This window comes from Lotus japonicus, chromosome 1 (genome assembly GCF_012489685.1).
Source record: "Lotus japonicus ecotype B-129 chromosome 1, LjGifu_v1.2".
Lineage (NCBI taxonomy): Eukaryota > Viridiplantae > Streptophyta > Magnoliopsida > Fabales > Fabaceae > Lotus > Lotus japonicus.
The window spans coordinates 127,567,380-127,591,861 of NC_080041.1; the positions used below are offsets into that span (position 1 = coordinate 127,567,380).

Here is a 24,482-nt window from a genome sequence, read left to right on the forward strand (position 1 = left end):
GTTGAATCATTTCATGGAGATTTAGCAAAGTGTGAAGCGGATGGTCCACAAGAAATGGGGTTCACCAAAAGCAGCAAAAGAGTCTGAAAAATTCCCAGAACCAATCACTACCCCAAGGCTGAAGTGGAAGAAGCTCTTCTTCCACAGCATCAACCCTTCAAAACCCAACAGCAACAACAAAACCCAGAACCCTCCAGAAGAGTTCCTCTGCCCCATTTCAGGTTCCATCATGGCAGACCCTGTCATCGTCTCCTCCGGCCACTCCTTCGACCGTGCCTCCGTCCAAGCCTGCAAGGATCTCAACTTCACCCCTCAACTTCCTGATGGTAACACCCCTGATTTCTCCGTCGTCATTCCCAACCTTGCCCTCAAATCCTCCATTCTCAAATGGTGCCAAACCCAAACCACCACCGCACCCAACACCGCCACCACAGAGAACCTCGTTCGCACACTAATGGCTTCCAAGCCGCCACCACCAAAAGACCCACCTGTGAATCTCTTCACCCGCGCAGAAACTCAAGTCCCTCTGCGACCAACCCACCTCTACACGAGCTCCGAGGAATCCATAGCCACCGCAACTTCATCATCAACCCCGCCACTGCAATTCTCAACACAACCCAGTTGCTGCTACTCTTCCCCTTCCTCCTCTGAACTCGAACCAGCAACAACCCCAGAAGAATAAGAAATCGTATTTGAATCGAACAAGCTTCTTCCTCGGTTCTTACTCTCCGCGCTTCTTCCCCCCTTCTCTTTGAGCTTCTTCCTTTCTCCTTCTCTTCGAGCTTCTTCTTCTCCCCTTCTCTTCTTCTTCATCTTCCTTTCTTCAATTAGGTTAAAATTGGGGGAGGGGAATCGTGTTTCTGATTTGGGGAATGAGTTTGGGTAAAAAATATAATGTTAAAATGAAAAAGAAATTCCACGTCAATTAATGAAAGGGGTTCCGTTTGGTCAAACTAACGGTACTTAACAGAAGGGCCTGGAACGCACGTTTTTGAAACGTTTGGGTGCCTGACCGCTACGTTTAAACACGAGGGGCCCCGATCGCTCATTTTTGAAACATCAGGGGCCCAAAATGGAATTAAGCCAAAATTAAAATATTATTTACTTTTCTATCTTCTTCCATTTGGTTTCTTTTCAGTGAGTGAACTGTTTCTTTTCATAAACCAAATTTTAAAGGATATGACAATACCAATGTCTTCTCCATGTATTGGCAGTGTCAAACTGGTTACCTTCTTTTACTTTCTTACTTTTTTCCTTTTTCCTTTCAACATTTTTTTTAGTTTAAATATGTTTTCTCTCCCGACTCCCATGAATTTCTTTCGCTCCAGCTCCTGTTCCCGACTTTCTTCTGCTAGTTGGACAATCAACTGAAGTACAAAGAAATATGGTGATTTTAGTCTCTGTTATTAATTCATGTCATAAAAAACGTGAATCAGCTAACAGAGGATGACGTGATCATTTAACACATTATCTGTCTTGCTCTAGTGGTGTCTTACAAGGCAATTTAATCACACTTAGCAATTTCTTCTTCTTCTTCTTCCTCTCCAACAACTGACTAGAAACCTCTGGCTCCCGCCTCCAAACCCTAGCCAACAATTGTTCCCACAACGCAAACCCAGTGAGATCGAGAAGGTAAGTGAGAAAGATTGAGATGAAGATGGTGGATAGGAGGTGGAGGACTGGAGGTTGAGTCTCCTCGCGGAGATGTGGGTTCCAATGAGAGATGAGGCCACAAGATGGTGTATCGGCGACATAGATGGTTCGTCCATGGCAGTTCGAAAGAGATTGTTTTAGCGGTAGGGTGGGGTGGTGCTCGGTCTTTTGTGGTTATTTATTTAATAATATTCAATTTGAAGGTTGTATTAAATAAATTTAATATGTCAGCATTACACGTGGTGAAAGACAAAGTCTTGTCATCTTTTTGATAATAAGAGCAACCCAAACTTCTTTTCTAAAGGGAAAAAATTAAAAGAAAGTTGGGGTGACTTTGATTGTAAAAGGAAACTTTATATAATACTACTTTTTTAATCCCCGGTTCATTATAAAATTTAAACTTTGTTTTATTTTCATTTGACACATGTCACTACTCATTTGGAAAACGGTTGCATGTCTCTTTCCCACTTTGTTATTATGAATTTTTTTTGGTATTTTACGACACCAATATGGTCTTGGACGATGATGGCTCGTAGTGGTCCGTCGGTGGACCAGACAAAAGAAACTAAAGTGAAAACATTTACCAGTTATTAAATATTGACTTAATTGCACTTTTGGTCCCCCAACTTTAGCCTTTCTGCGAAAATCGTCCCCAAACTTCAAAATTAGCAAAAAACGTCCCTAACGTTTACACCCGGTTGCGAAAATGATCTTCTGTCCAATTCCATCTAAAAACTAACGGAATATTCCTCAAAAAAAGTAATTAAAAAATTTAATCTCTGAAACATTCATCATCTTCATATTAAAAACCCAGAAATTCATCATCTTCATCCCATGTTTCCTTCATCTTCGTATAAATGAGTAAATCAAAATTAAGTTTTCTCATCCAAAAAAACACTATCCTATATCCCAATAAAAAATTATCAAATCCATCAATTTTAGCAAATTTAATTCTTCACACATCACTCCAGAAGGTAGATCTAGATGGATGAGTTTCGAAGGTAGATCTAGATGGAAAAACACCTCATTATTACAAACATTGCAAGAATTTTCCTGATATTCACAATTTACCAAAAATAGCTTATAAACACCCATCAAGTGAAACCCAAGGAAACAAAATCAAAATTGAATCTTCAGCTACGAAGAAACCTGAAGAGTCTGGCTTGGTGGGTAGTTTGACAGAATGCAGCGAATTTCATGTGGGAATAATAGGGTGAAGACAGCTCCATCACCATGCACGCAGAGCTGAAGATGAAGCTTAGAAACACTTTCAACCCACCCGACCCCAGAACCCACCCACACCCAACCTCACCCCATCCCCACCGCAACCTCACCCCACCCCCAGATCTGAAACCCAGCCTCACTTTCGCGTCGCTCTACTCCACCACCGTCACCAACTCCCACCATCGAAACCCAACCCCATCTAAAACTCCCTTTGTTCTTTTTTTTTTGGGGTTTCATGGAGGATATGCAAGATCTGAGTTCTTCAAGAGGTGCGTTTTCAAGCTTGATGGTGTTGTCCGCGCGGTGGTTGCTGGGGCGGTTGCTGGTGGGTCGGTGGAGGTGAGCGACATAGTTGGATTTCATCGTTTCCTACTTTCTCTTTGATATGCTTCGTTCCCATCCACATGAGGAGCACAACTTAGAGGGAGAAGTAAAAAATGTCCAGACTTTCAAATTGATTGGGCAAGATGGGTGTATCTTCAATTGATGGCTGATTTGAGATCTGAAATTGATGTTTGGGGTGGGGTTGATGATTTTTTTGGTTTGTTTTTGGGTTTTCTAGAGAAGAATATGAAGATGATGATGAAGGTTCTTTGAAGAAGGTGAACATTCATCAATTTCTAGGTTTTTGTTTTAGTTTCTTATTTTTTATTAATTTTTATCCCAGAATTCGTTAAATACTGGATGAAATTGGACGGAAGATCATTTTTGCAACCGGGTGTAAACGTTAGGGACGTTTTTTTGCTAATTTTGAAGTTTGGGGACAATTTTCGTAGGAAGGCTAAAGTTGGAGGACCAAAAGTGCAATTAAGCCTTAAATATTCTAATAAATAAATTAAATAGATAGGATTGAACGAAATTTAAACTCAATTTACAAAAATACCCTTCTCCTCTCACCACACCCAATTTACCAACCATATGTTTTCTCCTAAGAGTGTAAGCAACATATAACATTACAACTCTTCTATCGGATCACTAAAAAATTCTTTGAACTGAGGTTGCATTTCGGTAAACAGCTTATCTAAGCGTTTATGATAATAAGTGATAAGCGCATATTCATAAGCTATTTTATGAAATTTGTTAAATAAATTAAAAAATAGATTATAAATAAGTATGAAAATAAGCTCAAAAAATGTATGTTAAACAGTTTATGCCTATAAGATAAATTCAAATAAACTATTATAAACAACCCTTAGAATAATATTTTTCTATCCTGTTTGTCTGATTTAGAATGGGAAAAATGGTCTTACTAAAAAAAAAAAAGAATGGGAAAATGGTTGATAATGATTTCATGCAGATTGAGGCAGATGATATCCTGATATTGATTATCTCATTCTTTGCCCCATGCTGCAATAATATAAACTAAACCAAAAAGAAAGGCACAACAAATAGCCAATACGGTGCATCAGACTCGATCTATTGACGTGGGGGGAAAACACATGCCATTGCCCTACAATAACAAATTGACAATTTTAATTTCAATCAACTTCTGTAGGATAAGTTCACCAGCTCTGTTAACGTGTTTGTCTTCGAATAATGATACCAAGTATACTCCACTCCACCAATAGTACCTATATAGGTATTTCTAACCAATGGTTCTTTTTTAATGCCATTGCTCCCTTTGAATGTGGGATCAACTCTCACTCAATGTACAAGGTTATCTTTCTTATGAGTAACAGTGACAGTGACCAATGGTTGCTATGAAAATTTAATACCATGCCAATTTAAATATGATAATCTCAGTGAGGGTAAAAGGTATTCAATTTAACACTAACGAATTACAGATTATTAACATTAAATTTTAATTTACACTGTTCAAGTTCCACAAAAGTAACAATCCATGATCCTCCATTAGAGACAAAACCAACTTCCACTTCTCCAGTGCCATCCACTTTGCTATCGTTTATGTAAAGGAACAAAACAAATATACAAGGTTTCTGTTTGTTTATCTGTTCATAGTGTCTGCATATTTCACAACGAGAAACAAAGATTTGCGATTCTATAGTTGCGGTGACTAACAAAACTTGCAAGACTCGTCTAAGCCAGCTCGAAACACTGCATTTTCTTCCTGCATATCGTCAAGTAATCATTACTGTGACCAAGAACAAGTCCAAACGTGGGATAGCTTCAAGAATTATGTACTAAACGTGGAAATGTTCAAAACCCATACTGTCTGATCAGGTAGATCATCAGAGTGCCTAGTTTAGGAGGAAGGATTCCCTCTAGCTTTGAGATAGCTCTAGTTTGGGTGTCAAGGGCTTTGTAAAACTTCATGGAGTAGTTTGATTTCTTGCAGATGCCTCTGAAGCCTCGGACGCCTCAGACATCTCTGACTCACAATCTATTGCATGTCACCCCAGTTTGATTGGATGCAAAGAGTTAGTGTTGTTACAAGGAAGAAACTAGGATGCATGTATAGAAAGAAAAACACAAACTAGGGAAAAAGTAAAGGAATTGAATGGTTAGAAATAAGTAAGCTTACCAAACAGTGACTTGATGGATGGCTTCTTCTTAGATTTGGAGGCTTTCTTCAATTCAGCTACAAAGCAAGAGGATAGCAAAATCAACACAAGAATAATAATCATTAACTTCCAGAACATCCTTAAATGTAACACACACTCAGTAATACACACAAAAAAACCCTGAATATTTTGATTTTCAACCAACTGGCCAATATATGTTCTACATCAATTGCAGAAAAGCTATTCTATTTCCATCTCAATGTTGTGAAACTATTGTTTGATATATAATTCTAGAGACAAAGTGAATGTTTCATATGCCAGATCAACCAAATTCCACCATCTTGGACAAATTGCGCATAAAATATGACTGTGCCTGTGGATTATCCTTATGCCCATGATTTCAGTGGAAGTATGACAAGCACTGGTAATAAAGGTTGAACAAATGGAAGGAGCAGTAATGCAGTAATTAGAGGTAAATGGAGACCTACGAAAACAATAGTCTACAGGTCAAGTCATTAAGAGTGATTTAGGGGTAAATACTTTTGTGTGGTCAGTTAAATAAAGGACGGGGGAGGATTCAATACATTGTTTTACAAGATGACTCTAAAACAAATAATTTGAGTTATAGTTAGGGTGTATTTGACAGTTTCGGTTCACATAAAATAAATTTAGTGCTTAATTTTGCAAAAACTAAAAATTTAAGTGCTGTATTTTCAGTTTTAACAAGCATTCCTACAGTCAACAATGTGACAGGAGTGATTTACAATCTTAACAGAGTTGTTAAAAGTTTCTACATTGGATTATCACAACTAAGAGTTGCTGAATCGTCATTCTCCCAAAAATTTAAACAAATATTATAGGCCTATAAATCATGAGTTCTTGTGTTTACCAGAGAAGGAAGAGAGGTAGGAAAGGAAGAGGCAAGAATAGAATTGTGTTTGGAGAAGTTTGTCAGGAGGGAAAGGGAGGAGTGGCGAGTTTTACAGAATGGGATAGGTGGGAGCCGCAGCAGGACATCAAAGAAAGGGTATGGGAGGCAAGTGAGGACGAAGGGAGCAGAAGGTCAAAATGGGATGTATTGGATCATTTGAGTAATCAGGGGTGGATGAAGCCAACACAGGGCAGAGCAAGCATTCTTGCTTGTCCAATATTCCTTCTTTATTTTATGCATTTTCTGTTCTTATAAGGAGCTAGTCTTCATTGCTTTATCAGTAAAATTCAGCTTCCATCAAAATATCCCCCTCTTATAATAAATGAAATATTGACAAACAAGCAGAACAGCTACAACCATAGACAAAATCTAACCTAGTAGCGGACATAATTAACATCAGAAATTAATATTCACAGGTAAAAGGAGATGTACCCATTCCAGGAACTTGGTAGTCGTTAACAATTTCAAAGTTCTTGTATGTGTATCCCACAAAGTTCAAGTCCTTAGATGAAAGCATCTGTAAAACCCCAATAAACAAGACAAAAGAAGAATGAGAAAAGTGAAACACCTAGAGGGATAGCAGCTAACAGATTGAAAACACGAAGAGAGAGTACTATGAAACGAAAAGGAAAATATTATTTATTAAAAGAAGTCTCTTATAAACAAGACAACCGACAGCCAGAAATTCAGAAAGACATGTTCATTTTACTTGCCAATTACACACTAAACACTAAGAATATTGCAATTAGGGGAGGCAAGAAACCTCTTGAGTATAAATTAACATATATATGAGACTCAAGCAAACATAAATAAGTCATGAATCTTATTGCTAACCCTAGCATAAACATGTTCCATAATCATTATTTTAGAATGCCCGTCAAACACACTTCTGGTAGACCAATGACCTGAGGCGTCCTAAGTAGGCTAAGATTTCAGGGGAAAATTGCATTCCTGTTATTTCGAAAAGTTCAGAAATGACTCGTGCAAAATTTAGGCATGATCCTGAAGAAACTAATGCGAAATTTGCTCATATGGAAACAAAAACCTAATATTACCTTTCTCCATGGACCAGCTCTTGATGATGATTGAGTCTGGCTGTCGGACTGCAGATGCGAAAAGGTTATAGGAAGATAAATAAACAAGCTGGATGGCCTTGGATGAGTAGCAAAATTAAATAAGCGAGAATCTGAAAGACCTAAATACCTCTTCAAACTTTTCAAAGTTTTGAGTATCTAAATCATCATTGACCTCAGGAATAAATGCAGCATCCATGTGATACAATTTATCCCATTCAACACCTTCAAAGAATGGATGAGCCTGGGAGGAATGTAACACGGTGGTAACTACTATATCCAAATCTCTTGTAACATTTAAGAATTCAAATAAGGACACACCATACGACACCTTTATTTCATATGCACCATTTGACCCCAACCTCTGGTTGACATTACACAAAAGCTTAACTATAAGATCTTTGGCCTCCGGAGATAACTTTACTTCTTCAGGAAACTTTAAGTGTGATTTCCAATTTACTATCTGCATAAAAAAGGAAGCTAGATAAAACTTATTTAGCAACAACAAGTTTCAAATCTCCAAATTATTAATGCTTACAGTCATCAAAATACAACATATGAAACAGTAAAACATAAGAACAAGGAATAAGATAAGAAGAAAACTTGATCATACATGGACAGAAAATCATGAAAAGACAATCAACTCTAGTGTATGTTTGTCACTTGAACAGCCTTTACAGGTTTCCATACTCTCAATACAGCCAATAATGGACTAACTGAGGTATAGCTCATGAGAATTCGAGTTTCATTTCTTTAGCATTGGTTACTAGACTGTCAACAATCACTCAGTTAAGAGGTAAGACTACAGTTAATGACAGGTTTCCATACTCTCAATACAGCCAATAATGGACTAGCTGAGGTATAGCTCATGAGAATACGAGTTTCATTTCTTTAGCATTGGTTACTAGACTGTCAACAATCACTCAGTTAAGAGGTAAGACTACAGTTAATGACAGGTTCATCATGCACAGCATGACCAAGTCATGGTGTGCTGCTATATATTAAGAGAGTCAAAGAGCCTAAGCCTAGGCTGTCCACCAAAAAGAAATATAAAGATGCACGAATATGAAATATCCAGAAGGGGAACATGTGATGTTGAAGCTTCATGGGCAGAAAGCCAGAAACACATCAATAATGAAATAAAGTTAATAGCTGCAAAGTTCATGGATAAAGTATTAAAAGGACACGGAAAAAGTTTAGTCTCGTCACCATGTCATAAATTTAAACGGTACCATTTAATTGCACACAAATTGCATTAAATACAGTAACAAAGACAGTGATATTAAATATTAGGTTAAGTAAAATCTTGTTTATCATGGAGATCTGTCCAGAGAAACTAAGAACAGAAAACAAACTATAACATCTGGTTCAAATGTAAATCAGTCATATGTGCTGGAAATTATCAAAAAATGTAATAATGAAGCTGCCAATTTGATGCTAGAATGATATATTTAGAGTAAAAGAATGCCAAAGAAAGGGACAAATAGCTTCATTGTTTATATTTTATAGGCTGAACTTGGATTCCTTAAACAGCTGCTACATCTCTCTACGCTGACAATTCTAGTGCAATTAAAATTGCTCCCAATCCAGTTTTTCGTGAGCTCACTAAGTATAATGAGGTGGATTGTCATTCTATTCGTGATGCCTTTGCAAATCAAGTTATCTCTCTTCCTCATATCACTTCACAACTTCAGGTTGCGGATATCTTTGCCAAGGCTGTTCCTCATCTACAGCGTCAGTTTTTATATAGTAAACATTTATATGAAAAATATTACCTTCCTACATGTTGACATTGGATCATCAGAATAAAAAGGCGGATATCCCACCAGCATTTCATACATGATAGCTCCAAGTGACCACCTGTGAATTTCATAATCGTCATTTTGTCAATATAAATTATGTACCCTGAACTCAAAGGTTTATTCATATATTCCACATAGAAAACTACAACAACAAAAGTTTTCACCACAAGGTGGGATCAATTACGTAGGTCAAACAATACCACAATGTCCAATCTTAAATCACGTCTAATGAAAAATTATTCACATATAAATTCTTCTGAATGGTTTGACCTATAATTTTCTAACTCCCCCACTGCCTCTAACTGTAACTATTGGACTACACTCAATCTAATCTATCTTCTTATTAGGGCTTCTGTAGATTTTCCACATAATTGAGTAAAAATCAATATGCTTCCAATACAATTTGAGGAAAAAAGAGAATAAAAAAGAAAAAAATGAGTCAATGACATCCCAAATATATAACTAAGAAACTTGAATGTAAAGCTACATTTTAAAATGATCACCCGGCTACTGAATGAAGAGAATAAACTTAGATGTTATGAAATAAATGTGACATAGAGAACAGAGTGAAACCAAATTTATTGCCAACATTCACATGCACAGAACTAACCAATCACATTCCATCCCATAACCTTTCTTCAATAGAACTTCTGGAGCAATATAATCTGGTGTACCAACAGTAGAATAAGCCTGCAACGTTTATACATTCACAGTCATAAGCAAAACAGAAAAAACAAAAACAAAAACAAAACAAAGATCGTAAAGTAAACACCATATCAAGAAATACGGTTACACGCGCTATCTGATTGTCATGAGTAATAAAAAGAGACCACCACATAATAAAAATAATGAACTTACAAGTGTCCTCCTGTTCTTCTGCCAGTGTTGCAACTGTTCTTGTTGGGTGCGTTTTGGACCAGTACGATCATCATTCTGTGTAGATCCATTGGCATTCTGAGAAAAATCAGTTTCTTCAAGTGTACTACAGTCTAATGGTTTACATAGTCCAAAATCTGACAGTCTCAAGTGTCCATATCTATCAAGTAGTAAGTTATCAGGCTTAATATCCCTGCAACATGACATATTGAGAAGATTAATATATACTGTACAATTGAATAAGGTTGTTTTAATTTCAAGCTGATACAACTGCTGCTATACAGATAAATAAATCTGACTCATGCATCAAATAGTTTTCAGGATCATTTTGAACTGATGCGCAATGATATCATTACAACACTTATTTCTAAAAGGAACAGGTGAATTTAACATAATAGAAAGTGAAAGATAAATATGAGTAAATGACCAATTCCGTAGATACCTATGTATATAATTGTGTTTATGTATAGATTCAATAGCCAAAACTGTTTCTCCTACATAAAATCGGGCTTCATCTTCAGTCAAGGTATCCTTTCTCATAAGTAGAGTCATCATGTCCCCACCAGGTAGGTACTCCATAATAAGATACAAATACTCATCATCCTGGAAAGAACAATAAAGTTTGACTATGCAATTGCTGTCAACCTCTGCAAGGAGATTCCTCTCCGCTCTGACATGTTCTACCTGAAATAATTAACGAAGTTAGAAGCAAGTCTGATGACATTAACCTTCGGTATTAAAGTTTTTCTGCTTTAGAATATAATTTAGCAAGCCAAGTGACTGCAAACCTGGCCTCTACGAAGCATCTCTGATTTCTTTAACTTCTTCATTGCAAATACATGATCTGTGGCCTTTTCCCTGCAGACCCGGACCTGCAACAATTTCAAGTTTTAGGCAGAAGTAGAACTGTTAGTGGAAAAAGGTATATAAAGAATTATAAACTGGGGAAAAAAGAGTAGTTGATTGCACCATATGATTTGTGTCATATATAAGAGCATTAATACCTCCCCAAATGCACCTTTTCCGATCATAGTCAATAACTCGAAATCATCAACACCCATTTTATGCCTCTGAAGACGCATATACTCGGTTTCCTTTTTCTCTAAAAATTTAAGCAAGTTATTTTGATCTTCCTCAGAGACATCAGCATCAGCCAACTTCTTTTCCAAGATGGTTCGGCTGTTATAAGTGAGGTATTAAAAAAACTCATCAATGTATCTGTCAACACGACTACCATAATACAAATTAAAATTCAAGCACAGACCAACACTTTTAGCAGTTTGGAGGATGAGAATTAGTAATCATAAAACTTATAGGTCAGACCCAGCTAGCACCTCTTAAGAAAAATCTCAAAAGTAATCCATCTCCCACAATAATGCATATACCCTAACTTGATTAATGGTACTGTTTAGCTGTACTGTTTGTATTAAGAGACAGTGATCTCTAAGGTCTCATGGAAAACCCTCCCCCTTTCTAATTTAGTTTTCCATAGCATATCCAAACCCTTATGGAGTAAATAATAACAAACTCCATCAAATTTGCCCACAAACACTAATGCTGTCAAAAGCTTAAAGTCAAAATGAGACATAAGCCTGATCAAACTTGTAATCCCCCAAAAAAATTACATATTGAGGAAACATTCCTGATCCCTCATTCTTCCTCTGCATACAAACCAGGGTCTTTGTCAAAAGTTATTAGAAAATCAAATCCCTTAGGCTCACCAAACATAATAGCTTCTCTTCCACTATGACTGTATACTACGCAAATCATAATGCAGTAATAGAAAAGTACAATACTCACTCTTTAAAAAAACAGATAACACATATGAATCTGATCAGTTTCTTTTTAAGAATGTAGCAAAATAATAAAATTAATCAAGACAGTAAGCTATAAATATTGAATTTTCACCAAAAAAAAAAAAGCTATAAAGATTGAATCATTGAACTGAGAGCAGAAAATAAGAATAACATGCAATTTTCAAATGAAATGAGCATTGATGAAATGAAACGCACCGTTCCCTCCTCTCCTGAAGGCTCTTCATTTGCTCCTTGTAGTGATTCTCTATATACTGCTTGGCTGCAGCCACCTTCTGCTTGGTGATATTGGAAAGAGCGGCTTCATCCACCGGCCCACTCGGTTCGTCGCCGCCATTGTTGAAATCATCCTTCTTCCTTGTAGAACCACCTCTCAGCTTATCACGCGGCTGAAACTTCTGGAACCAACTCCTCGCAGAATCCATATTTTTTTTGCTATTATTTCCCTCCTCAGCACAATCTCAATGGTTAACAATGACGAGCATTATCACTCCATCTTCAAATCTGCACAGAAATTCTGCATTAAACAATGGAAAAACCAGAAAAAAAAAAAAAGAAGAATGATGAATTTGAAACAGAGAGAGTACCTTGTGTTGGTGATGATGGTGTTTGAAAGAGAAGAATTTGATAGGAAAATTTGGAAGGAAATTGATTGATTGATTGAAGAAATGAAGAAATGAGTTTTGGTTTGATGGAGGAAGCTGAGAATTCGGAATGCCGCGTAAATAATAGAATACTTGGCAGGTACATAATAAAGGAGATCATACATCTCCCTCTCCCACTATAATCACTTATTTATATATGGCTTTTCCATCCCATCTTTTTTTGGTTCTATATAAAATGAATCAAGATAGAAAAGCTAATTTTTGTGTATGGAAAAAATTCATTAGTTAGTCTTTTAGCGTTTAATGTGTTGACACTGGAGCGAGATATTAGTATTGTGGCTATCAGATGTGAAGATAAATTGGTTAACATTGAAAAATATAATGTGAATTTGAATCAATAAATGTAGCATTAGTAGGATGGTGAAATGGTTCGACCCTTCATCCCTTAAACAATTGGTTGAGATTTTGATTTCTTAACTCTTGTGAATAGATGAAACTTTTTTGTCAGCTTTCCATTACTTATTGTATTTATCGGGGTGATAGAATAATCTCACAACTAGCGACTAACAGTGGAGATTTCTTGTTTATAGAAAAAAGAAAAATGGGGGAGAGGTTGGATGATGGGGTAACAAGGCCACGATTGGGAACAGATATTGCTTCTGTTGGGGTGGTTATGAAAATGAGAGTTGGAGAAGCATTGCCATCAAAATGTCAGTGTAGTTGGCTCACTGGAACACGAAATTTGTTTCTGATGTAATTTGGTGGGCTGGACCAACCTGTCACTACTAACTCACAACCTTGTACCATTATCTGGATGTTTGCTAGCAACAAATTGCAGAACATGACATCATGGGCAATGATCTGAAAATGAAATTAGCCATCTAATAGGTGAGATTATCAGTTTATGATCTATTGGTTGGTCTCTAATGAAGCTGTATTCAATTTAACTGAGCTTATACTTTAATTTAAATAATGATAGAATAAATGATTTTTTTTTTAGTTTGTATAAAAGACCATATTATATATAACTTGTATATCTTACCTCTTTTTTTGAGATGATGTGTTGCTCTTCACAAAAGGGAAGATCACCAAAGTTAAAGTTGTTCAGAATATTTTGAATCACTTTTGTAGAGGTTATGGGCTTGGTGAGACTTGATTCCGACAATTGGATCATTGGATTTTATTTATCTATTGGAGTTTCTGATGTCCTCCAAGTGGAGCTTCCGAGTATCTTGCATGGTTCTCAATTGTGTTCGGAGCTTGGTTACTACTTGGTTTTGGTGTAATGGATTTTGCTTTGGTCCCCGTATATGATTTCCTAGCATGATCAATTTCATTTCTATGCTAGTATCTTGAGTGGAATTGTTGCGCTTTGTCGGAAGCCTCAAGAAGTTAAGCTTATGCATACTTTACGTGAAGGAAATGCTTTTACTGACACTTTTTTGCCAAGATGAGGTCGGCATGATCATCATTTAAGGTTGTACCACGTTCCTCCAGCGAGCATGTCTTCCTTATTGTCGTCAGATTTCTTTAGCTGTCCAACTCTTAGGGTGTAGTCTTTTTCTCCTTTGTTCATGACAAAAAAAGAATAATTAGATAAACAAGTATAAATTATCCAAAACTACTTTCATCCAAATTATGTGAATTTTGCTAAGTGACAAGGATGCAAACGTTTTTCCATGTATTGAAAGATTTTTTTTTTAAAGAAGAAACATTTGCAATATGATATTTTGTCCAAAATACACTCGTTAACTCGAGTCTATGTGTGCGTGTTTTAAACACCCAAATGCAACTGAAATCCATTAAGCTTGGCAGTTATCGACAAATCACGCTATGATACAAATCTCATTTTTGACACCTCATTCTGTGGTGGTCTTTGACCGCCACAATTAAAAAGTTTTTTTTTTCACTACTTTTCAATTTGTGACCTTTAATAGCCACCACAAAATTAAGGTGTTTAAAATGGTAGACACTATAGAGTGGTACTGGTATGTGAATCACTATCGTGATAACTTAAGTCCCTAAGCTAAATACTAGAACATCTAGAAAAAAAATAGTAACTTAATAATAAATAAAGCAAAAATCAGTGATTTGCAACAACAAAAAAATCGGAAATGATTTTAGTTATCTTTTTTTTGAAAGATTTTAGTTTAGGTTTATCAATTTATCAAAACTGTAAAATATAAGTAACCTTTTTTGAAGATAGAAAATGCTATAAAATCAATCGCACGAAAGCTTAGGGTTCCAATATTCCAACACTCTCGCTCACTCAATTGCCTACGTCGCCACCGCCGGTGAGTTTCCCCTCACTCCTTCGCCGTCTTCTTCTGTCACACACTGTATCGGTTTCTTCTAGCCTTTGATTTCTTGTCATGCTGTGTGTCATAGGAAGGAATATCCTTGTCATGTGGTAGAAAATCTAGTTGGTATTATTGTTGTGTCTTACTTGCTATGGTGTTGTTAATTTGCTACTATGGAGCTTTCTCGAATTATTGTGTTGTGTCTCAAACTTTTTAATGGCTTCCATGATTGGAAATTGGGCCTAGCTATTTTTATGGTGTGGGAAGAATAATGTTTACTTTGATTTTTGCAGTGATAAGCTATCAGCAACCATGTATCTTCAGTTTTATATAAATGACAATGGTGACAAAGTTTACACCACTAAGGTAAGCTTTCTACTTGTAATTTATCTCTATGGAACTTCAATTAAGGACTCTTTTTTTTTTTTGCATTTTTCTATGGTCATTGTTTATTTTGAATTGAATAATTCCAAGGTTGTATTATCTAGCTCAATTTTAAGTAATGCTTCTTGGGGTGCATTGTTATTATTTATTTGTATTACTTCTTATTGGTTATCAAATTGCACCTTGCACAAGTAATCAGTAATGAGTGACAATTTGGGGGTTTACTGGTAAAATCAAACTGTGTTAAAGTGACATTCTGGTGTTTTTCTCCCTTTGCAGAAAGAGTCACCAGTTGGGTTGGCTACACAATCTGCTCATCCAGGTATTTTGCTCAATTAACTCCAGTTTTATTTTATCACTTTATGTATTCTTTCAAATTTTGTTATACAAGCTCGTGAGTTATAAAATTATATATTTTTTTCATCCTACTTGGTTCTTCCTTGTGATCTTGTTATTGGTACTAAAATATATTGTGTCCTGTGGTATTATTGGTATTTCTTATTTGAGGGATTTCTTGTATTCTTTTCTTGTGTCTTCCCTTCCTCTTTATATTTCTTTGGTACTTGGATTGCACACACTACCTTTTCTATTTCAACACACTTTGTCCTTTGGAAAAGTGAAAGGAGGAATAAAAGTGACACCTTTAGACCTAGTACTCCTAATCATTTTATGTGAGTGTTGAGTCAATTTGAGCATACCATGCAAGTTTAATAACATGTTTGTTGTTGTCTATCATCTGGTCATAGTGTCATTGTATTACAATGTCAACTTGTTAGATTGGTAGGAGATTACAAGTTAATGGTTTGATATATAGTTTTCTCTTTTACTTGACTTCCCTGACTCTCAATATCTAATTACTGGATAACCCTTCATTTGATATATCCTTCTCACTAGGTCTTCTTGAGGGTTCTATTGTGATTGATTAATTAATAACTGAAATTATGTGATGTTGAACACTTGAACTTAGTAGCTTAGTTTACCCCTCTCTGTCATTGTTTACCTACAAATGAGACAAAAGTGCGAGGCGAATTATATGAACAAATAGGAGGCCTGTTTTTTGCCTTTTGCACTTGATTTGTCATTGGTGAAATTGTCTCTGCTTGATTGAAAGAACATACCACTTTCCGGGTTTTGACAACTCTGACAAATGCACGTCAAATATGATTTGGAATTTCACATTCCATTTTCTGTTGCTAAGTGATTTTTCTTGGTTTTCTTGAACTGCAGCTCGGTTTTCACCTGATGACAAATTCTCAAGGCAGAGAGTTCTTTTGAAGAAGCGATTTGGATTGTTACCAACCCAGCAGCCACCTCCTAAGTACTAGGCGATATACAAGTTCAGTTTGTTCGTGTTAAGTATTTTCCTTCCGTGCTTAGCCGTGGTTGTTGATCTGGTGCTGGTAGAGGGGTAGAAATTGAGCCAATTATGTTTTTCTTTCTTAACCAATTACTTTAAAATTTGGCTCAAATATTAGCATGAAGTGACGAGTGTTGTAATTCACTAATGGATACTAAGTTGATGTTTGCAGTTAGTATACTGTTCTAAAGACTATTTGAATTCTATTGTTTCTCCCAGAGCTTTGAAAAATCAGTTCAAAACGTTATAAGATAATTCCACTAGGTAAAATACGAAGAGTTTGAAAATATACAGGTTTAGTTTTTAAAATGTATGAGTATATCTTTAAATGTTTATTTTAGTCTAAAAAGTATCTTTAGAAGTTTATTTTAGTTTTCTATAAAACAATAAATCGCATGAATGAAAAAGGTCAGGGTTGACCTCAACTGCTAGTATATATATATATTTTTGAATTCCAATGCCTCATTTTCATATATAAGAAGAGTGAGCATCTACAAATTGCTACGAGCAATCAACAATGTAAAAAGCATACTATTTTTTGGGTACAAAATATTAGTATATTGTTGAGAATATATAAGTTGCGAACGATTGTCCCTATATTTGTTACAATTTCAAAAATATTTATTCTTGGGCATAAATTAATCTGAAAAAAATTACCATCTCCCTTTATTTGATTTCTATGAATGGGGTTTAGTTTAGAAATACATATACTTCTACCACTATTTTTTATATTTAATTCTCAATAAAGAGCCAGGAAAATTAATTAAAACATTTTTATAATTTCGTTGCTGTAAAAATCAAATACTTTTTAAATTGAGAAATTGAAAGTGGTACTCATTTAGAGTGACACTCAGATTGAGAAATAAACACTTGATATACTTACATGTACATCATAAACCATGAATTTATTTAAATATCTAAAATAGTAAAATGGCATCACTTGAGATGTGGAAAATAATTTTCTTTCAACCAAAACACGATAAAAATCTAATTTAGTCTATATTTATATTCTCCTTTTCTCTCTTTTTTTCACCATACTTCTAACATCCAAGCATACAGTTAGCTCGCCAATGAAAAACAGAGTTCCAAAGCTGAAGAAAAATTTCAAAAAAAAAAAACTGAAATCCTATGACATTAAAAAATTAATTCAATACACAAGATATTTCCTCAGATTCCTCGGACAACAACAGGATGAAAATGTGAAAGTGCCTAGAATAATAGAATTTCATAAATTCCAATGGAATGATCTGGGATTAATCTTTAGACCCAGAGTAGTGATCAAGTCAAACCCTCTTCAAAGTGATGACCATGGATTGGTAACTTGTAAGTGAATATCATGGCATCATTCTGAAACCTGGATGCTATCACTTATGAGCCACATCTTTTTTTGAATTATTAACACCGTATTTCCCTCCTCACCTTGATCTACATCATATATTGTCACTGCCTCCCAGTGTAATGCTGGCAAATACTTCTTTATAAGCTCCACCACTGACTTCTTATCATGGACAATGATGAAACCTTTTGGCCTCAGAATTCTATCCATCTCAATCAATAAATCCTCTGGACTGCAATCTTTCTTAATAATATCAGAAAACACAGTCCATGCATGGAGCAGATCATAAGTTCTAGGGTAGGTTGAGAAAGCTTCACACCTGTCACATTCATACGTTCAACATCATCAGTATAAACTATAACAAGTTTAGTGATCATTCTTATTTTCAAATTAATTTATATCAAATTCTGTTAGGTCACTCAAAACTGTTTTGAATCACTGAAATGGTGTTTGGTTTCCACCTAATCAATTTTATTTTTTATTTTCAACCGAAACTTGAAAAAATGATATTGAACTCATTTAAAGCAAATTTTAGACCAATCAATTATAATTCAAAACTAGCCCAACCTTGAACAATTTTATGAAATTTGTTTCAACTAAAAACAGTTCTGAATGATTTTTTTTTTAATTTGACTCCTAGAGGACTAAACCAGATTACTCCTTCAATGAAAAACCAGATCATAACTAGATAATGAGCCTTTTTTTAATGACAAATAGTTATATACATACTAAATGCTTCCTGGTGTCAAGTCCTCTATGAGTGTGGTGTGGCAGTGAGAATGGAATACTTTGATATTTGAAGAGTATTTTAAAAAAAGAAAAATGTTGGGTGGTTAAAGTGGAGAAAAGCATCAGGAGTTATCTGTGACCACAAAGTACCTACGCAGCTCTAAGGAAAGTTTTACCGAACCGCTATAAAACCTGTTATTCTCTATGTTAGCGAATGTTGGGTTTTAACATGACACAACATGAGGTAAAAATTGTTGTAGTAGAAATCAGAAAACTAAGATGGATGAGTGACCACACTAGAAAATATATGCAATGATTGTATAAGATGATATATTGGGGTGGAGCCTATTGAGGAGAAGCTGACGAATCGGTTAAGGTGGTATGGACATGTACAAAGAAGACCTTTGGAGGCACCAGTGAGAAGGGTTGATAGCATAAATCCTAGTCGTGTGAAAAGGGGTAGAGGCAGGTAAAAATTGACAGAGGAAGATATCGTTAAAAACGATCTCATTGTCAATATTATCCCTCAAAATTTGGTTTTTGATCGAGTGCAATGATGTCGTGTGATCCATATAGCTGACCTACTTAGTGGGATAAGGCTTTTGTTGTTATTGTATTCTAAAAAAGGAAACGACAAATTTAATAGGGGTTGCCATAACATAACCTCATGAAGATAACTATTTCAATAAAGATCAGAGCCATACCAGCTGTGAACTGTTCCAATCAATCCTCTGTCATATATTATCTTGAGTGTGTTTTGCCCATCTTCTGGAACCACATTCATAACCCAAACATCTTTGTCCTTCAAAGCAGAAGCAAATGAACCCAAATTTGCCTTCATATCCATCACATTCCGAATTGTGTCTGGCTTAATCTTACTGCCTAGCTTGCTCCAGTAATTATGAACTTGTTGTTGCCAAAGTTCCTGCACAAAGTTGATTCTCTCATTATACCAATAGCTAGACTAAACATTCAATGGTTTGTTTAGGTCAGTGTACATTACCTATGAAGCTATCTATTTTTCCTGGATTCAGTTATAGAATATTTGCTTCTTTTAAAGCTTATTCATTTAGTGTCCATCGCATTTTAGAGCTTGAGAATAAAAAGACAAAACTTTCCACAAATTCAACCTAACATATGGAGTTGCAATTATATTCTCTTCCTATAGACATAAATTGCAGAAAGAAAATTATATTAGAAATTTAAGTGTGAGTGATGACATTCCAAATCAGTTAGGAATGAGTTAAATTCCTAAAATGAGTATAATATAAGTATAAAGACCCATATATTTTCTCTAAAGTTGTTAGGAGTTAGGGTTATGTTAAGAGTTAGGGTTAGTCGTAGGTTATGTTAAGAGTTAGGGCCAGATCCATATATACTTTAAGGTCATACTTTGTATTGCACATTGGGCTGGACTCTACCCTAATATTCTATATATCTGAGAGAGGCTGCACCTATTTGTGTATCCCATTACAACATTTCTCTCTCTCTCTCTCTCTCTATATATATATATATATATATATATCTTGTCTCTGTTTACAGAAGTTTTGGGTCAAGATGTAACCTCACTATTATGAGGGTGATGACACCTGGGCTAATTTTGGGGGTTTTAACTAGTTGACACTCAACTTTGGTCTAGCAACACTTGTGATCTCAGTTATCTTTGTTATATTTTTCAGTTGATTAATGCATGGTTTCAAACAGGTCCTCCCTACCCTCTTCCTCTTGAATCTCCTTTCATATATTTTTATTTCCTGTTTTTACGGTTACCCGCAGGCTTCGTTGCCACTTCCTTCTGATGAACAAAAGAGCATATTAGCAAAACAGATTCTAAATTACCATGTCCTTCTGAAACATTTCAGTAGAATAGTCAATTTCTGCAAGACGAGGAGGTGGAGTAGTTAATCGAGCTGGCCAAGGAGCCAAGCCACTTCCTTTTGCTTTGTGCATTTCTGTGCAGACCAGCAGAATATGGTTATTGTATACAGGAGTTACTAATAATCCCAGAAGTTTCTGGTGGAACATGCAAAAAATGCAGTAGTATCTGAATGTATATTGTTCCTAGAGAGAACAAGACCGATATAGAGTAGCTAAAGCAAAAGCAAAATCATGTAAGAATTCTTGTAAACAACTGCATAATCTCCAGGTATTACATCATTGATTATTCATAATCATATTTTAGAACTATTAATGACCATGAGCAGTTTATCTCATGATCTTGATAAAAATAGTAATATAAAACCATTCATGCTTCTTCACATAATAAGCTTAAACTTTTGGGATACTTGGTTCATGACATAGTATCAAAGTCTCTGTAACCAAGGGGACTTAAGTTCGATCATTGTTGCCTCCATTATTATAATAAAAGAAGTTGAATTTCAATGCAAGGTAGTTAGCCTGTGCATTGTCCATGGTTTAAGATCAATGGTTCTTGTCAGAGAGAGCATGTTAAAAATATAATATAAAACTATTCACGCGTTTTCTCCCAAGAGCTTAAGCTTTTTGGGATAGTTGGTTCGTGACTCACTAACAATTAGAAAAACATGAACAGAGGAGGTATAACTCACGAGAAGAATAGCGTGAAATGCAAGCTTCCATTTTAACTCCCCAAACTGCATCAGGATCATCATCAGAACTGCAGAGTGGAGGCTGAGTACCAGGTTCTCTTTTTAAGTAGCAGTTATTTGTCAAAGGCTTGACCCAAATAACAGTCTGGTCCTTCTTAGCAGCAATTTTCCAGCACATCCGCTCAACAAGAGCACTCATTTTTCTCCATATTCTCCTATTCTCGTCATCCGTTTCATATGCTTCAGGAGATGAGTATACAAAGTAACCTCCTGGCCTGAGTAGCCTATCCAACTCAAGGAGTAGCATGCCATCTCTCTGAAGCCAATCAATTCGACAGCGAGAACAATGAGCAAGTTCAAAAGATCTACTGGGGTAAGGGAGTCTCAGGGTACCTAACACACCAAGATATGCCGGTATCCCTCTCTCTAAAGCAAACTGGATTTGGTTTTGATGAACATCATTTGGTGCTAATGACATTGCTATCACATCAGAAGCAAGAAGATATCCTCCAAAGCTTGCAACTCCACATCCAACATCAAGAACAGACCGGAGTCTTCCTCCGTTGTTTATATTGTTTGGAAAATTGAGCATCTGTAAGAACAATAATGAATGAAACTTCAATTTATGTTATGGTGATTATTGTATCTTCAACCCAGATAGGGAGCTTACATTAGCAATTGATGCAATATACTTATCAGCACCATAATGGAAGTGGGTTCCTCCACCAGGAAAAAGAATTCTTTCACCTTTTACAACCATCCAGTTCTGGTCTGATTTCTCAGTTGCAAGATGGGTGTGAGGTATATTTTCCTTCCATACCTGGTCTCTGCTTTTGGGCCACTTGATTGGAGTCTATCATCATTAATTAACAACAACATAAGAAACCAAAACACGAAGCAAAATAATATTTCCAAAACACCATGAAGAGAGTCACCTTGTACCCTGGAGGGGGAGGAACTAAACAATTAAAACGCCTCTCAGGAATTGGGCAGTGTCTCTCATAGTGCTCCATCAAAGACAAATCAAGCTTCAATCTTGTTTGGTATATGAGGTTTCTATCCAAGCACGGAATCAGCTCAGATAAACTATCATCACATACCTTAATAAAAATAACAAAAGTAAAACCAAATTAAGTGTTTCATTCTAGTTGAAACATAACATCAAACATGTTGAATGCAGATTTCAGAATGTTAGTCTAACAACTCACTGGAAAGCTCTTTGGTACAACAGCACTGTCCTCTCCAGTTATGGTTGAAGATTCAAGTTCAACATCATCTTTTTCCTCTCCCCAACCAAAGTGTCTTTTGCCAAACTCAACAGCAGAAGAGCCACTACTACTACTCTTAGAGTGAAAGTAGAAGAAAGCACCAACAATCACCAAGCACAACACAGTTGTAACCAACCTCTTTCTAGAGCTCCTATTTGCTCTTCCTCTTATCATGGTTGCCACTGCAAAAGGATTCACCTTTCTAGTTTGACTTTAAGTTCTCAACTTTTACAAGATCCAAACTTAAAGAGATGAAAAAGGCAAAGCTCAAATACCCATCATCACTTTTCACTGTTGAATCAAACACAAACATACATGTGTGTATAAATATGCATAAAACCTTGTTTGACAAAAGGACAGTACTATGTAGAACTAAAATTGCATATGGAGTTGGTAGGAACTAGGAACAGTGGAAGTGAAGTGAAGCAAAAGAGCAAGGTGGGGGAACATTGATGAATGAAATGGGAAAAGAACAAAGAATATTGAGAGGGAATCACCGACAATTGCAACTTGCCAGCTATTGACACAGAAAAGGCCAACATGGTCGGAATGAATGGTATAAATGAATGAAAAGCACAAGACCCATGTCAAAGGAGCTATATAGGTTTTAGATATTTCCACATAACATGACTTGTAAGATGTTTCATGTGAATGTAAACATATATTTTACGAAACACAAACCACTTTTCCTCAGAAAATTTTATGTTTGATTCCGGTTGTCCATGCAAAAATTGTGTCCGTGGATAATTTGTAAGTATTTCTATAAACGACTATGCTCCCGAATGTATGTCTTAATATATAGTGGTCATTGAACTGAAATCAACTAAACTTTTATTCATTGAAAAAATATGTAAAAAGTATTTTAAAAATAAGTTTTAATAATAGAATTGTGGTCATATTAATGTTTAAAGATGAAGGAAACTTAGTTTTCCTCTTGTAAAAAAAAAAGGAAACTTATAAACTTTTTAACTTAGGGTGATTTTTTTTCAAAAGTTTACTTAGGGTGAAATTAAATACTATTATTGGTGAGTTTGGACTTTGAAGATAAATAATATGTAAAATGATTTGCTTGATTAAATTTGTAATTTTTTAAATGGAAGCATTATATATCAAACATAAGCAAGAGCCTCAGAAGGCTAACGGGAAAACAAACCTACACAAGAGAAATACTACAATTCTTTTCTTCTTTTTTTTGAAAGAAAATACTACAATTCTTTGTTTTGGTCAATAAATACTACAATTCTTAAACTAATACACATTACATTTTTGCTCACAAAGTTATAACCAGCATAACATAAACAAATAACAAAAAGAAAACATCCTCTTGCAATATTTAACATCAAACTCATCCAATTGAGAATATTTGCTTTATTGTTTTTTTGTCCAAATATCTGATGGGCCATCTCTCCAGCCTAATATTTTAGCCACAGTTGCCTCTATAGTTGGAGTGGGCCTAACTGGTTAATTACAGCAATCCATGGGTTGGTTATACGTGCTACTGGTTAATTAAAGAAAGTTCATTTTCGTTTTTTAAGCAATAACGAGATCACTATCAGAAAAAAAAAAAACGAGACCCCATTCTTTTTCTCCTGTACCTTTTTACGTAAGAATAAGTAAATTGTTCAACTATTTTTCCTTAAAACAAAATTTCCTTTGTTAAATTATATGTTAAAACTTAAAAGTAAGACTCAATAGGTGTCTGATGTCGTAGTGGTTAATATTGTTTAAATTCCTAAGTTGAAAGTTTTTTAGTGAGACATTTGATCTTCACCACACTTGAAGTAGAATTAGAGACACATATGCACTTGAGTGCATAGGAGCAGTTGCCTCCACTAAAATTTTCATTTTTAACTTGTACATATATACTATATTATTATAACATTGACATCTTGGCTGAACAGATGAAGTAAGGGGAATGAGGGGGGCGGATCATGTGGTGGGGGAGAGGAGTGACAACGGGAGATGTGGCGACTGAAGGAGAGAGGAGACATAGGGAGAGGTGGCAGATGTGAGGGTTAAGAGAGAGAGTGAATTGGTGGCAGAGGGGGCAAATATCTGATGGTGGAGGGGGAGGCCGAGGGACATGGGCGACAAAGGGAGA

The 24,482-nt window shown here is 35.7% G+C and overlaps 4 protein-coding genes across 5 annotated transcripts; 2 read left to right on the plus strand and 2 right to left on the minus strand.

The window, feature by feature from the left end:
• Positions 1-40: 40 nt before the first annotated feature.
• LOC130724915 (U-box domain-containing protein 40-like) lies at positions 41-682 on the plus strand. Its single transcript, XM_057576181.1, has one exon. The coding sequence runs from the start codon at positions 41-43 to the stop codon at positions 680-682; it is 642 nt and encodes a 213-aa protein (XP_057432164.1).
• A 3,791-nt stretch (positions 683-4,473) lies between these two features.
• Positions 4,474-12,609, minus strand: LOC130730521 (uncharacterized). Of its 2 annotated transcripts, XR_009016371.1 has the most exons (15): positions 12,423-12,609; positions 12,034-12,339; positions 11,026-11,200; positions 10,810-10,893; positions 10,464-10,705; positions 10,004-10,214; positions 9,756-9,835; positions 9,119-9,203; positions 7,675-7,806; positions 7,474-7,587; positions 7,326-7,373; positions 6,703-6,787; positions 5,360-5,416; positions 5,048-5,218; positions 4,474-4,945 (listed from the first exon to the last, which is right to left on the minus strand). XR_009016371.1 is itself a non-coding variant. In XM_057582550.1 (14 exons), exons 2-14 carry the CDS (start codon positions 12,258-12,260, stop codon positions 5,148-5,150), a joined length of 1,611 nt encoding a protein of 536 aa, XP_057438533.1. In that variant the 5' UTR covers positions 12,261-12,339; positions 12,423-12,609; the 3' UTR covers positions 5,047-5,147. The 2 variants fall into 2 exon arrangements, 1 of the variants encoding a protein (XP_057438533.1); XM_057582550.1 differs by lacking the exon at positions 4,474-4,945 and having other exon boundaries at positions 5,047-5,218.
• Positions 12,610-14,627: 2,018 nt separating this feature from the next.
• LOC130730523 (H/ACA ribonucleoprotein complex subunit 3-like protein) lies at positions 14,628-16,699 on the plus strand. The gene is made up of 4 exons (XM_057582552.1): positions 14,628-14,734; positions 15,034-15,106; positions 15,404-15,446; positions 16,352-16,699. The coding sequence occupies exons 2-4, from the start codon at positions 15,053-15,055 to the stop codon at positions 16,447-16,449; spliced, it is 195 nt and encodes a 64-aa protein (XP_057438535.1). The 5' UTR covers positions 14,628-14,734; positions 15,034-15,052; the 3' UTR covers positions 16,450-16,699.
• An 884-nt stretch (positions 16,700-17,583) lies between these two features.
• On the minus strand, positions 17,584-22,936 carry LOC130730524 (probable methyltransferase PMT3). The gene is made up of 7 exons (XM_057582553.1): positions 22,322-22,936; positions 22,049-22,213; positions 21,784-21,966; positions 21,114-21,705; positions 20,386-20,498; positions 19,251-19,471; positions 17,584-18,136 (listed from the first exon to the last, which is right to left on the minus strand). Exons 1-7 carry the CDS (start codon positions 22,553-22,555, stop codon positions 17,824-17,826), a joined length of 1,821 nt encoding a protein of 606 aa, XP_057438536.1. The 5' UTR covers positions 22,556-22,936; the 3' UTR covers positions 17,584-17,823.
• Positions 22,937-24,482: the final 1,546 nt, after the last annotated feature.

What these genes read in the sequence shown, in the direction of transcription:
- LOC130724915 (XM_057576181.1), top strand. Translation starts at nt 41, where the DNA reads ATGGTCCACAAGAAATGGGGTTCACCAAAAGCAGCAAAAGAGTCTGAA.
- LOC130730521 (XM_057582550.1), bottom strand. Translation starts at nt 12,260, where the DNA reads ATGGATTCTGCGAGGAGTTGGTTCCAGAAGTTTCAGCCGCGTGATAAG. An exon ending in GAGCTGGTCCATGGAGAAAG is followed by an intron (nt 6,788 to 7,325) that starts GTAATATTAGGT and finishes GGGGTTTTACAG; the next exon opens with ATGCTTTCATCTAAGGACTT. An exon ending in CTACCAAGTTCCTGGAATGG is followed by an intron (nt 5,417 to 6,702) that starts GTACATCTCCTT and finishes CTTGCTTTGTAG; the next exon opens with CTGAATTGAAGAAAGCCTCC.
- LOC130730523 (XM_057582552.1), top strand. Translation starts at nt 15,053, where the DNA reads ATGTATCTTCAGTTTTATATAAATGACAATGGTGACAAAGTTTACACC. An exon ending in ACAAAGTTTACACCACTAAG is followed by an intron (nt 15,107 to 15,403) that starts GTAAGCTTTCTA and finishes CTCCCTTTGCAG; the next exon opens with AAAGAGTCACCAGTTGGGTT. An exon ending in TACACAATCTGCTCATCCAG is followed by an intron (nt 15,447 to 16,351) that starts GTATTTTGCTCA and finishes CTTGAACTGCAG; the next exon opens with CTCGGTTTTCACCTGATGAC.
- LOC130730524 (XM_057582553.1), bottom strand. Translation starts at nt 22,555, where the DNA reads ATGATAAGAGGAAGAGCAAATAGGAGCTCTAGAAAGAGGTTGGTTACA. An exon ending in ATATTGCATCAATTGCTAAT is followed by an intron (nt 21,706 to 21,783) that starts GTAAGCTCCCTA and finishes TTGTTCTTACAG; the next exon opens with ATGCTCAATTTTCCAAACAA. An exon ending in CATTTCACGCTATTCTTCTC is followed by an intron (nt 20,499 to 21,113) that starts GTGAGTTATACC and finishes TGGTCTGCACAG; the next exon opens with AAATGCACAAAGCAAAAGGA.